The 13,195-nt window shown below is 34.4% G+C and overlaps 1 protein-coding gene across 2 annotated transcripts in view; it reads right to left on the bottom strand.

The window, feature by feature from the left end:
- The window catches only part of LOC106673871 (calcium-binding mitochondrial carrier protein SCaMC-1-B), a 43,116-nt gene that overhangs the window by 11,134 nt on the left and 18,787 nt on the right, over positions 1-13,195 (bottom strand). The window contains exon 5 of one of the 2 annotated variants that reach the window (XM_024227298.1): positions 5,561-5,635. The exons of the other annotated variant lie outside the window; for it this stretch is intronic. Within the exon in view, the coding sequence (XP_024083066.1) occupies positions 5,561-5,635 (75 nt within the window). The remainder of the gene's footprint in view (positions 1-5,560; positions 5,636-13,195) is intronic. 2 annotated transcript variants of the gene reach the window in all.

The raw sequence follows: 13,195 nt of genomic DNA, 5'->3' as shown, positions 1-13,195 counted from the left end.
TACCGGGATGTCCCAACCTCCAGACTTAACGAAAATCCATCCCTAACCATTCGTTCTTAACCACCGCTAAGCCGCTAAGAATGCAACAAACTTTACTAAAAGAAGGTGGCAGCGTCAAAGGGCCGGATCGGCAGAGAAGCTATGACAAATCGTGAGCACGATAAGTTGCCCTCAGAGGATCTGACTCGTAAGAAGAGTCATCCTCAACCGATTAAGAATAGGCTGTGCGAGATTGACACACGGACACTTTGGGCCAAATGCCGTGTATGTTTTCTGCATGCGGAGAAAGGTTGCTCGATGTGACCCACCTAATTTAAGGGTGCGATTCCTTGGCACCATATAGAGAGCGTGAGAGCCACTCGACTATTTAGCTCCACTGTTCCTATTTTCTGAGGAAACAGGGTTGTTGTAGGGTACCTAGCAGAAATAGATATTGTATTTTTTGTGTATGATGAAAATGTGTAATGGAAGCGGGCCGTTGGATAATATTGCGTACCCCATCGTCTCTCAAGTAGATTAGTGATATACGTGTAAAATATGATATCGAATACTACCTATTTGATCGAATGGTATGAAATTTGGATGTAATATATTTAAGAATGAGTAGTTCTAAGGTGTAAAAAACTGCATGCGTTACGGGCCGAAATGACCCAGATGTCGGCAGCCCCTGGAACTTCGGAGGCGGGACGGATAGACCAAAAATGGTTAAGTGCAAGAAGTCATAAGCTCAATTCTGTGCATATGTGTATCTATGTGCCTATGTGTGCGGAGTTGCGCTTATATAAACTCAACACACTGCACCTAAAGAAATTTAAATTTACGGCCAAAGCCACCTAAAACTTTTTAGTTTGATACGTACGATATTTGATAGTATCAATATATTGTAAAACTTAAGCTTTAAAATATTATTTTTTTAACGAGAAAGCAAATCGCAAAATCTTGTTGTTTTAATTGTCTGTCGAATATTTTGAAAAATAATTGATGTTACAATAGATTACAAATTAAAGTACACTTAACATTTATTGATTTTAATTTTAATCAACCTCCTTATCGATTAAAAAATGACGGTTTTACAACCAAAATATACATCATAATTGTGCCAAGAAAAATTTGAAAATCGCATGTTATTCCTTTTTCTTAGACGATTCGAGAAATATATTTGAATATATTACTTTGTTTGTATTCAATAAACTTAAACTGTATTTCTGGAAATGTTATTTAGTACTTTAGATACACTGGCAAAACCTGTATAGTAAAATTATGTATATCTTACAAAAGTAAGTTATAAATTTTTAAAATACAAGAGAAGTGTGCCTTTTTTACATTCGCAACATGCGAGGTCGAGCGAAATTTCAACATAAAATTGATTTCATGTGGGCGTTGACATATATCAGAGCATAGACCTTAAAAAAATTGACTGAAGACGTTAATACCTTGGCAACTCTTGTAATATCACCAAAATGGACTACTTGATATCACTCCAAAAAGAGAGAAAAGTAAATGAAAAAGTAAAAGAAAATGATACGGCACAGCATGGAAATTAACTATTCTCTGTGTCTTTAAATGTCGGGGGGAAATCTAACAAGAGAGAAAATAACAAATAATCTTTCTCTAGAACGTACTGAGTAAATTGATACGTACAAAATTCCGCCTTGGCTTCCAAGACCTCTCGGTAAGCCTAGAAAAAATTACACAAATTATATTACATGAACATGCAAAACTAAACAAAAACAAAGAAAAAGAAATGAAACCGTTCAATTCATGTGAGCTTTTTCTTTTTGTGTACTGTGTAAAATGGTCCTGGACTGTCACCTTTTGATTGAACTTTTTTAAACTTTTTGTCTTATTGAGCTTGATTAAGTCCTCTGAAATTTTAACACAGGGCAATTTCCTGAACATGTAACAAATGAAAAGGATCGAACTAAACCCATTAGCGTTCACACTCGAATTCCAGTATTAATTATTAATTAAGCCTGAATAATGAATGATGTTTCACATAAAATATAATTTTTTTAAACTAATATGAAGAAGTTGAAAATTAAGCCAGCCACCTCAATGTTTTTTAAATCTAGATGCAATTTTGTGTTATTTAAACGTCGTGGGATTACATAACGAAACCTGTTTTGAAATTAATTTTGGATTAGTGAAAATGATAAGGGTTCCTGAGAATGGTGTGATCGGCCCGGGTCATCGCAGGGCCGTTGAGAACGTCGTCCGATAACCCTTAGAAAGTGTGACTTTGAGATAAAAAGACCGAGGAGAAACTGTCGACAGGATTATCGGTGACAAATATCACACAGAAAGGATCCGTTACTGCCAAGGACACCTGGAATCCGATTATGAAATTGTCTATATCCGTTGCTTCAATCGGATCAGGCTTGTCGTGAGCCCTTGAAAGGCATCACCGAGGTGAAACATTTTGCAAAAATCTTTACGATTTGACCTGATTTTTTTTTACTATATTGACAGTGATATGAGGGCGAGAGCGTATCGTTTTCTTATTTTAGAGTCAACGCGGGGTCGACTCCCTTCGGTCGCCCGTGGCCCTAGATCCCAGACCATTCCTCGCGAAGAGTCTATTTCTGTCCATCCAGGCGCCTCGATTACTCAGAGAAAAATTGCATTCTTTCCGTACATCGTTTGAAAACTAAATACGGCAATGTTTCTGGAAAGAATCTAACGAACAAATTTAAGTAATATTTTAGTAAGCCTTACTGAAGGGCTTAACGACCAACTACCCAATGGGTATGGCGGACCATGGGCTACGCGATTCGAACCCCGGACCGCTAATGTCGCAAATACGTAATTTAACAAAATCCTTTACGTCAATGAATATATTACGACCAAACTCAAAATGCGAAGGAAAAGCCACATTCAGAGAATATGAACAAACGTTGAAAGAACATTTTTTAATAATGATGACTGAGCAAGTCTTGCGTCGACCACAAATGTCCTAAGATTTGAAGATAAATAAAAGACAATGGAATAAACCATCAAATTGACTTTTTCCTCTTCCAATGGCGAAACGAAACTCGATTTTTTCACACAAAAATTAAAATTCCTAATTAATGGACATTTAATATCATACATTATTGATTATCGATAGTATCGACCAACAGTTATAATTATACTCATGTATAATTGAGGTTGTGGTCAAGGATCGTTTGCTACTCTAAAGGTTTTGCCAAGCTTTCGACTTTTTTGACGTTATAGATTCGTCTTTGGATCTCAACCTTGCCACAACATCATCACATAATAATTACAACTATTGGTGGATTTTATCAATAATCTACAATTCAACTGAGGTTCAAACGTACTGATCATGGCCTTTTTTAAAACCAATACCAGAAGGAAAAAGCCCTGAGGATGACTTCAAATAAAGTAATAACAACTACTGGTCGATACTCTCAATGATTTGTTGAAATCGTGAGGTTATGAATGTGATAGTTTAGAAAAAAACCTTTTTCATTTTTTTCCCGACGTTTCGACCTTTATTCGGGTCATCTTCAGGGCATAAAGTGTGGTGCTATACTTGTGTCATATTGGTTTTGTGTGAAAGTGTTGTCAAAGTGTATGAACACAACACTTTCACACAAAACCAAAATGGCACAAATATAACACCACACTTTATGCCCTGAAGATGACCCGAATAAAGGTCGAAACGTGTCAACAAAATGAACAAAATCTAATTTTTGAGCGCTACCCACGAATTCAACCAATTATGAAACAACTGGTCACTAAGAAACACACACTATCAATAATCTACAACTGAACTGATATTCCAACAGAATCATTTTTAATAACATTGAACGACGATACGGACCAGAAGCAAAAAGCCCTGAGGATGATTTCAAACAAAGTCAAAAGCTGGGCAGAACTGTCTTTACCTTAACAAACACACCCCAACCATGACCACAACCTCAACCATTACATGGACCAGAAGCAAAAAATCCTGAGGATGATTTCAAATAAAGTCGGAAGGTTGGCAGAACTGTCTTTAGATTAACAAATACACCCCAACCATGTCCACAACCTGGATGATTATATTAGTATGATTACAACTGCTGGTTGATACTATCAATAATCTATAACTCAACTGAGGTTCCAACATACTCAACATGACCTTTTTCAACAACAGTGAACGACAATACGGACCCAGGCAAAAAACCCTGAGGATAGCTTCAAACAAAGTCCAAGGCTTGGCAGAACTGCCTTTGGATTAACAAAACCCAAAAATGACCACAACCTCGATCATTTATGTCATTTAACATCATGTTCTTAAACCAGTTCAAAGTATAAAGTCAATCTCCCTATGAGAGTTTTCCTTCCTAGTCAATGAGGAAAGGGGGATAATGTTTTTCCCTTATTTTTAGCACAAAGTACTAATGACGAGACTGTTTGTTTAAGAGATAAGACTTTGAATTCTGACACAGGAAAACATCATTACAAGAGGTCTGTTTTTCCCGTTTTGACCGTTGGCATCGAGTAATATTGTACCCTACACGTGTTAATCACATCCACGACCGTTGACGGAAAACATCTCGCAGAATGTCGCTTCATCACATGGCGCAAGGCAATTTGCATCGAGCTTGTATTAGATAATGTGATCTAGGAAGTCCCTATTGAACTCAGTCAATTGTCCAATTAAACAGGAGATCAGAACATTCTGAATGCGTCGTAAGAACGGTTGCACGATGGAAAGTGCAATGTTAGGACATCCTGGTTGCAGCAGGAACTAAAACACAATCTGTTTACACCATACTTGACATTTTTATGCTAATATTATCTTTAATTTCATGTAATCTATGCGCATAATATACTGCCTTTAAAGGCTGTTTTACCACATTCGAGGTTAAAGTTATCAAAATAGCCTGCATTATAGTGAATGATTTTTGCATGCAAAAAAATTGCCTAGGGATGAAGCTGGCAGAGAAGACCGAGGAATGAATGTCTTTGGCAGTTTTCCTAAATAATTTTGGCTTTCATTCCTAGAAGTACGGCATTTTTTTGAACCGTCTATACATGCACAAGAATTTGATTTGCTGAATAAATTCGAGGAGCTATTGTAAAAAGTATCTTTCTTGAAACCGTTTAGATTCCTAAACGAAAAAAACCTTAAATTTCACAGAATGGTGTAATTTTTACTGCACTCATTCGCCGGAAGGAATGAACGATATGGAAAAGTTGTACAAAATTTAAATTTGGAATAATCAATCAAGTTCCAAAAATGGTCAAAAGTGGTAACACTTATCGTCAAAAGTTAAAATTACCCGGTCCAAAATAGACATTTGTAAGTACAAATTACGGTTCGATAAAAATTCATCTTCATGGGGTTCATATCACCACGGGATAAAACAAATAAATTATTCAAAAATATGTACAACACTTACTCACAATTAACTTATCGGGGATGAAAAGGCATCGGATAAATGATAACTATCCAAGTTGGCCATCTAAAAAAAAGAGCTTGTGGTTGATGGCGCGTTAGTGAAGCATGAATGATTTATTATAATTGATACTATTCAACTAGGGTAACTCTAAACTACGAACATCTTACTACCAGAACTAGTAGCTCCTTGACAAAATCGTCTGTCGTCTTTGCTGAAGCGTCACATATCGGAATCCGAGGCTGCCTCTAAACAAAGAGGGGAAAATCATTGTCTTCTGTTCATTCTCAGTTTTTACTGATGAATCGTAAATTAACTGACGGTTCTACATCATGCTGGTGTTCTTTTAGTTCTGTAGTGGTGCAACATGGATGCAAATCAAACAAAAAAAAGCTCGTTTTTAACATCTGAGGGTGACGATAATCGGCTATGAATCTCGGGCCTTGATTGACAAAAGTTTTTAACGGTAATGCAATGGAAAAAACACAGAAACCAAAATACCATGCAATTCCATCCTGATCCTTAAAACAAACAGGATATCAAATTTTATTCGTAACATCAATGGCGTCAATGATCGTTTAGGTGTAAAAGTACAAACATATCGTGTATTTGTACAAAATCGATCAAATTTTAATATATTTTTACATTGATCATGATCTCTGAATTTTTGATGAAAAATTCAAAGAGAAAATGAAATCGTAAGCTGCTCAACGTCCTTAGCGTTGTCATTTAGACCAGCGTCGAGACAGAAGATTTCTAAAAAGCTAATGCAAGCACACAATTAATTAAAAGCGGCGAAAATAGTTTTGAGAAATCTCATTAAAAGAAAAAAAAGAATAAAGTATACTTAAAAAAAAAATGTATCGTAGTAGTTCTAAGTGATTAAAACTTAAATGGTAGTTCTTCACATTTGCCAAATTTTCTGTATAACATCCAAAATCTTAAGATTCATTAACGTTATTTACAAAAAAAATTGGCGACCTTCCGGGTAGGTGTGTGCCAAAAAACCTATTATTACGGAGCCAAGGATCCTGCTGCGATCAGTCTAAAATAAGGCCAGTTATCCAGCATGATTGAGCTTTCATCATGTCCTGTACTTTCCGCATTCCGATACAATTAAGGACAAGTACATAAAGAAGATATAAAAGGTATAATCTCGAAAAGCGATATCTCGTTGTTTAACTATGGACGTGTGGATGTAAATATTTTTTCAAACTGTATCAACGAATGTTTTATGAAGGTGGGTTATCAACTCAATGTCGGGCATTAACGATTTGTTTCTATTACACGAAAATTTTCTGTTGTAAGCTTGCTAAGTTAATTTTAAATAGTAGGCACTTGCAAATTTATAAAACATTTCCTATATAAGTAATCTGCGATTTTAATATATTTTTGAAAAATATTTCTTGAGATAAGACAGTGTACTTTATCAACTAGACAAAGTGATACGATTAATATGATATATAATAATTATAATACATTAACCGTTAAAACAAATAACGACGAACGGATTTATTTTGATCACAATAGAAATAAATATGTTGACTGCCTATTATAGATTAGATTGACCCAATTATACTCCAAAGGATAGAAAAATATTTTTCTACTAACATTTTATGAGAATAGTATAGTAAATAAATCCAAAACGCGCTTTAAAAACTTCTCATTTTTCCTGTTAACTTGAGACACAGCCAAAAAAAGATAACGTAATTACTTCAAGGCAGTGAAGAATAGATGGCGCGAGTCAAAAAGCAAAGTTTAAACAAAATTGATCAAAAATTGGCTATCTCAAATTCTTTGGGATATCTATGGTTATTTTCGATAGTATTGAAATTTGGAGAAAGACAAGGCATACTTTCGATCTTATATCGGATACAAACAATCAAGATTATTTAAACTGATATAAACTTTAAAGATTTTTTTTCAGGTCTGCGAGGTAATGAACCAACCACGAACATTTTGGTTTGCCTATTCTCGCTGCTTTGGTCCGTCAAACGAGCGAACGAACTTCTCGCCATCTTCAGCGTCTTTGACGTCTCGCCTCGGCCTGCATATATCTGACTTTTTCAATGGTGAAACGCCGAACGCGTTTGACAGACGAAAAGATCGAAAACGACTAAGCTATAACTGTATCTACGAACTTTACGCCATCCTCAGTGAGAAACGGTTCTCTGTTCGCGAGTAAGAGGACTAGAAAATTACCCACTAAAATTTAACCATTCGCTGACCAATCGCTTTTACTTTTTGTAACATGATTATTTTACTGTCCATCCGACCTAGCTATTTACGCCATATTCAGTGAGGAACCTGTTTTTTTTCGTGAGGTCATTGGAGAATTCCCCGCTAAAATTCATTAACTAGCAGATCGATCAAAACAACAGATTTTAATTCGCAGGTTCACGTCATCTTCAGTGAGAAAGTTCCTTTTTTGCGTAAATGAGAAAATTACAGAATACCCACTAAAATTCAACAATTGCAAAACCAAGGCCGCTAACTTGTACTTTATTTAACCGATCGACAATTACGCCATCTTCAGTGAGGAACCTGTTTTTTTTCGTGAGGTCATTGGAGAATTCCCCGCTAAAATTCATTAACTAGCAGATCGATCAAAACAACAAATTTTAATTCGCAAGTTCACGTCATCTTCAGTGAGAAAGTTCCTTTTTTTCGTGAATAAGAAAATTAGAGAATTACCTACTAAAATCCATCAATTAACAGACTAAACAAGATCGCCACCTTTTACGTATTCTAACCGATCGACAATGATCACTTTTCTACCCGCTAATTTACATCTTCAGTGAGGAACAATCCGTTTTTTTTTTTTTTTTTTTTAATTCTTTTTTTTATAAATAAGATAATTAATTACCCGCTAAAATTCATCCACTGGCGGAAAACCATCATCATTAACTTCAGTTTTCTTCACTTGATCGACAATTATCACTTTACTGTCCGTCTGTCCTCGGTGCATTACGCAATCTTCAGTGAGGATTAAAAACAGTTCATTTCTGCTTGAATAAAAAAATTCCAGAATTGCACACTAAAATTCACCAAGTAGCATATCAACCAAGACCACCAACTGTTAATTTTTTAACTGATCGACAATGATCGTGTTAGTGTCCATTTGTTTGTCATCTTCAGTGAGGAACAGTCTTTTTTTTTCCTAAATAAGAAAAGTAAAAAATTATCCACTAAAATTCATTCACTGGCAGAAAACTACTTTTACTTTTTAATTTAACTGTTTGCTGTCCGTTTATCCTCTCGGATTTACGCCATCTTCAGTGAAAAAGCAGTTTTTTCTCGAATACGCACTTTATAGTATATACAGTTACCAAAGCTTCTCCATTTCTCTAGGGACTTAAAAATAACTCCATTCTCATCGTGACGTGAAAGCGTAAAGGAATCGGTAAAGTGAAAGTTGTAAGACTGGGAATTTTTCTTCAGTAATTGGCCATAGGAAGTACTGTATGACGATAAATTAATAAAAATAAGTCAAGTAATTAAACTGAATGCTTTGCCATTCTCGGGGTGAATACAGTTATTTAAAAGGCCACGGAGAAAGTGCCTAATTTAATTTATAAGAGAGAAGAAAACTGCAACGTTGTTAAATCCAGGGCCATGTATAATATTTCTGTAAAAAAAACCCGCTATCGTTTTATGACACGTTTTATGTTTTAGAGTCTAGTTAAATTCTGACTTGACACTTTTATCAAACCGCTATCGGTTTCAGTATGTCTTTCATTTCCTTTACTGGCACAAGTTCACATTCCTGGCTCAGTTAAGGCCATATTGAAATATTTACTGTCTGTTATTTTATTAATTTTTTTGCTACTAGCCAAAATTTTATAATTTACTGTTAAAATGTAATTTTCAAAAATCCTGTTTAAAAAACGAAGAATTCGTGTCAAAAGAGAGCTTTTGTCAATTTACTATCTGGTAAATAGGATTTGCAATGTGGCTTTCACTTATATCCAAGCCGATTCAATTTCTTCGAGGCACCAATACTTACAAAATTTGCTGTTTCTGAAGTCTTATACATCATTTTTTGACAAATGTTCCAAAATTGTGGACAAATTAGATTTTGGTAGAAATATATTTATGTTCAAAATTATAGGCGAATGTTAACATTTCTAGCAGGTAAAAGTGAAAAGACAGTCGTGGATTGCAATGGAATATGCACAACCAATGTGGTCGCACTATTGCATATATAGCAATAAACCATTAAAATTAATTTAATTTAAATGAAAACTGAAGCACTTTTTTTCATATCTGCAATGAGAATATTGTAAAACTGGTGGTTGAAAGATGTTCTTCTATCACCACTTTGAGGATGGTATGAATTGAAATCTGTCGATGATTAACGCAGCTCGGATGAGTAATATCCACACTCGTTTTCCACTTGATCCTCGAACTTCGGAAAAAAGTAAAAAAAAAAAAAATCCCCCAGATCTACTCACGTCGTATAAAAGCTGAAGCTTCTGAACGACATCCTGGCATAGCTCGCATGGCGGAGGGTAGATGAGTACCAATTGTTTCGATTCGTATAGCATGGTGACAGACGTGTGCTGAGTCGTGGGAAGAATCGGTTAAACCAGGCCCGACGTCTCACACAAACTGGCAGACCGGGATTTCTTCAGACCGGCAGAAAACCCCCCACTTGGTTGAAAACCGGTTGATTCTACCACATGGTAGCCCCACTCTTTACAATCACGTGGATAAAATGAACGGAATCGCAGACTGAAGGAGGAGAAGGTCGAGGGTGACTAAGCGACCGGTCGAGCCTCCAATTAATTGTCTGGATATGGCAACGTGCCATAGATAAACTCATCTATCTTAACGCCCACACCTTTCGGTACCTTGTACCTATCAAGATTTTTTCCTGGAAATTTCTTCTTCGAAATATTGGCACTGTTCAGAACTAAACGTGGAAAGTTTCGTTTTCTCACCAGAATTTTATGGTAAAATCATGGATCTATTGATTTTTTTTTTCAATCTTATCAATACCTTCGTGTATTTATCTGAAAACCCAATTTTGCACCGAAAAAGGAAGTAACTTAATTTATCATTGCATTCTGCAAAAATTGTTTCATAAAAACTTTCCTTTCTAGATTCAAAGTAAATTAAGTTTTTTTGCTAAATATTTTTGGCTTTATTTGGAAGATAAACACAATTATATGGCTTGTCCATTTATCTGAAACCTTGTACCTATCAAGATTTTTTCCTGGAAATTTCTTCTTCGAAATATTGGCACTGGCCAGAATTAAACGTGGAAAGTTCGCTTTCTCACCAGAATCCTATGACAAAATCATAGATCTAATTTTTTTTTCAATCTCTGCACCCTCGTGTATTTATTTAAAAACCCTATTTTGCACCGAAAAAGAACTAACTTCATTTATCATTGAATTCTGCAAAAATTGTTTCAAAACTTTCCTTTCTAGTTTCAACGTAAATTACATTTTTTTGAAAAATAGTTTTGGCTTTATTCGGAAGATAAACCCAATTAGATGGCTTGTCCATTTATCTCAAACCTTGTACCTATCAAGATTTTTTCCTGGAAATTTCTCCTTTTTTTCTTTTTTTGCAATCTCTGCACCTTCGTGTATTTATTTAAAAACCCAATTTTGCAACGAAAAAGAACTAACTTCATTTAACAATACATTCTGCAAAAATTGTTTCAAAACTTTCCTTTCTAGTTTCAACGTAAATTAAATTTTTTTGCAAAATAGTTTTGGCTTTATTTGGAAGATAAACACAATTAGATTGCTTGTCCATTTATCTCAAATCTTGTACCTATCAATCATTTTTCCTGGAAATTTCTTCTTCGAAATATTGGCACTGTTAAGAACTAAACGTGGAAAGTTTCGCTTTCTCGCCAGAAACTTACGGTAAAATCATGGATCTATATTTTTTTTTTCGTTTGCAGTCTCTGCACATTCGTGAATTTATTTAAAAACCCAAGGTTGCACCGAAAAAGGAATTAACTTCATTTATCATTGCATTCTGCAAAAATTGTTTCAAAACTTTCCTTTCTAGTTTCAACGTAAATTAAATTTTTTGGGGTTGTCTATTTAGGGATGAACGATTATCTGAAACCTTGTACCTATCAAGATTTTTTCCTGGAAATTTCTTCTTCGAAATATTGGCACTGTACAGAACTAAATGAGAAAAGTTTCGCTTTCTCATCAGAATTTTTTTTTCTATCTGCACCTTCCTGTATTTATTTATAAATGAATTTTGCACCGCAAAAGAACTAACTTCATTTATCATTGCATTCTGCAAAAATTGTTTCAAAACTCAAAACTTTCCTTTCTACTTTCGACGTAAATTCAGTTTATTTTGCAAAATAGTTTTGGCTTTATTGGGAAGATAAACACAATTATATAGGTTGTCCATTTATCTGAAACCTTGTACCTATCAAGATTGTTTCCTGGAAATTTCTTCTTCATTCTTAAAAAAATGTCATGAAATTTTGCTTTTTTCTTCATGACTTCATGTATGTAAAAGCAGTTAGTTGTTTAAAATAATAATTAATTAAAAGCTTTGTTCAGAAGATATATTTATGTTTAATCGCTTGGATTATCACTTTGGTCTTTAAGTCCGAAATTCAACATCTAACTAATTAAAATCCAAAGTGACCCGAGTAATCGCTTAATTTTCTTTGAAATATTGCCCATGTTCAGAACCGAATTCTATTGATTTTTTTTGCAATCTCTGCACCTTCGAGTACTTATTTAAAATCGAAACAAGCAATTTTGCACCGAAAAAGAAACTAACTTCATTAACCATTGCATTCTGTAAAATATTGTTTTAAAACTTTCCTTCCTGTTTCCACGTAAATTAAGTTTTGGCAAAGTAGTTTGGCATTATTTGCAAGATAAATACAATTATTTGGCTTGTTCATTTATTTGAGACGTGTAACCTAAAATTCAATTGTAAATAATTAAAAATCCACACTGGCCCGTTCACTTTCTTTGAAATATGACCACTGTTCAGATTCCATTCACATTCCACTATAATTGCAAATTTGTTTGGGTTTGTATAAAGAATCAAGAAATAATTGATTGAAGAAATAATTGGTAATGTTTCTTTTGCTCTCCAGAATCTTATAGATCAATGATTGAACTATTCATCTCATCTTTATTTACTTAAAGGAAGCCCATCACACTGAAAGGTCACCTTGCACTTTTCAAGATTTTTTCCTGGAAATTCCTTCTTCGAAATATTGGCACTATTCTAACTAAATGCCTATGACATATTTCGGTTTGATTGATCTATTTATTTCCCTTCAACTTTTGCACCTTTATCTACTTTTTAAACTGAGAAACAAATAATAAATTTTCTATCGAAATATGAACTAAGTGCGTTTAACTTTGGATTCTTTAAAAAAGTCACAAAATTGGCCATAGGAAGTACTGTATGACGATAAATTAATAAAAACAAGTCAAGTAATTAAGCTGAATGCTTTGCCATTCTAGGAGTGAATGCAGTTATTTAAAAGTCCATGGAGAAAGTACCTAATTTAATTTATAAGGAAGAAGAAAACTGCAATGTTGTTAAGTCCAGGGTCATGTATAATATTTCTGTAAAAAAAATAAAAAAAACCCGCTATCGTTTTATGACACGTTTTATGTTTTAAAGTCTAGTTATAAGATTTGAGACAAAATTTTGCTTTTCATCCTGATTACCATGTAAAAGCAGCTTTTAAAAATGATTTACCTCTATTCGGAAGGTATAAGTTTAATTTCTTTGATTATTACTTTTTCCAGGACTTTAAGCCGAAAATTCAACTTATAGTACGTAAATAATGAAAA

Source organism: Cimex lectularius, unplaced genomic scaffold, assembly GCF_000648675.2.
Source record: "Cimex lectularius strain Harlan isolate CLEC.00 unplaced genomic scaffold, Clec_2.1 scaffold42, whole genome shotgun sequence".
Classification (NCBI taxonomy): domain Eukaryota; kingdom Metazoa; phylum Arthropoda; class Insecta; order Hemiptera; family Cimicidae; genus Cimex; species Cimex lectularius.
This window is presented reverse-complemented; position numbering and strand designations above follow the sequence as displayed.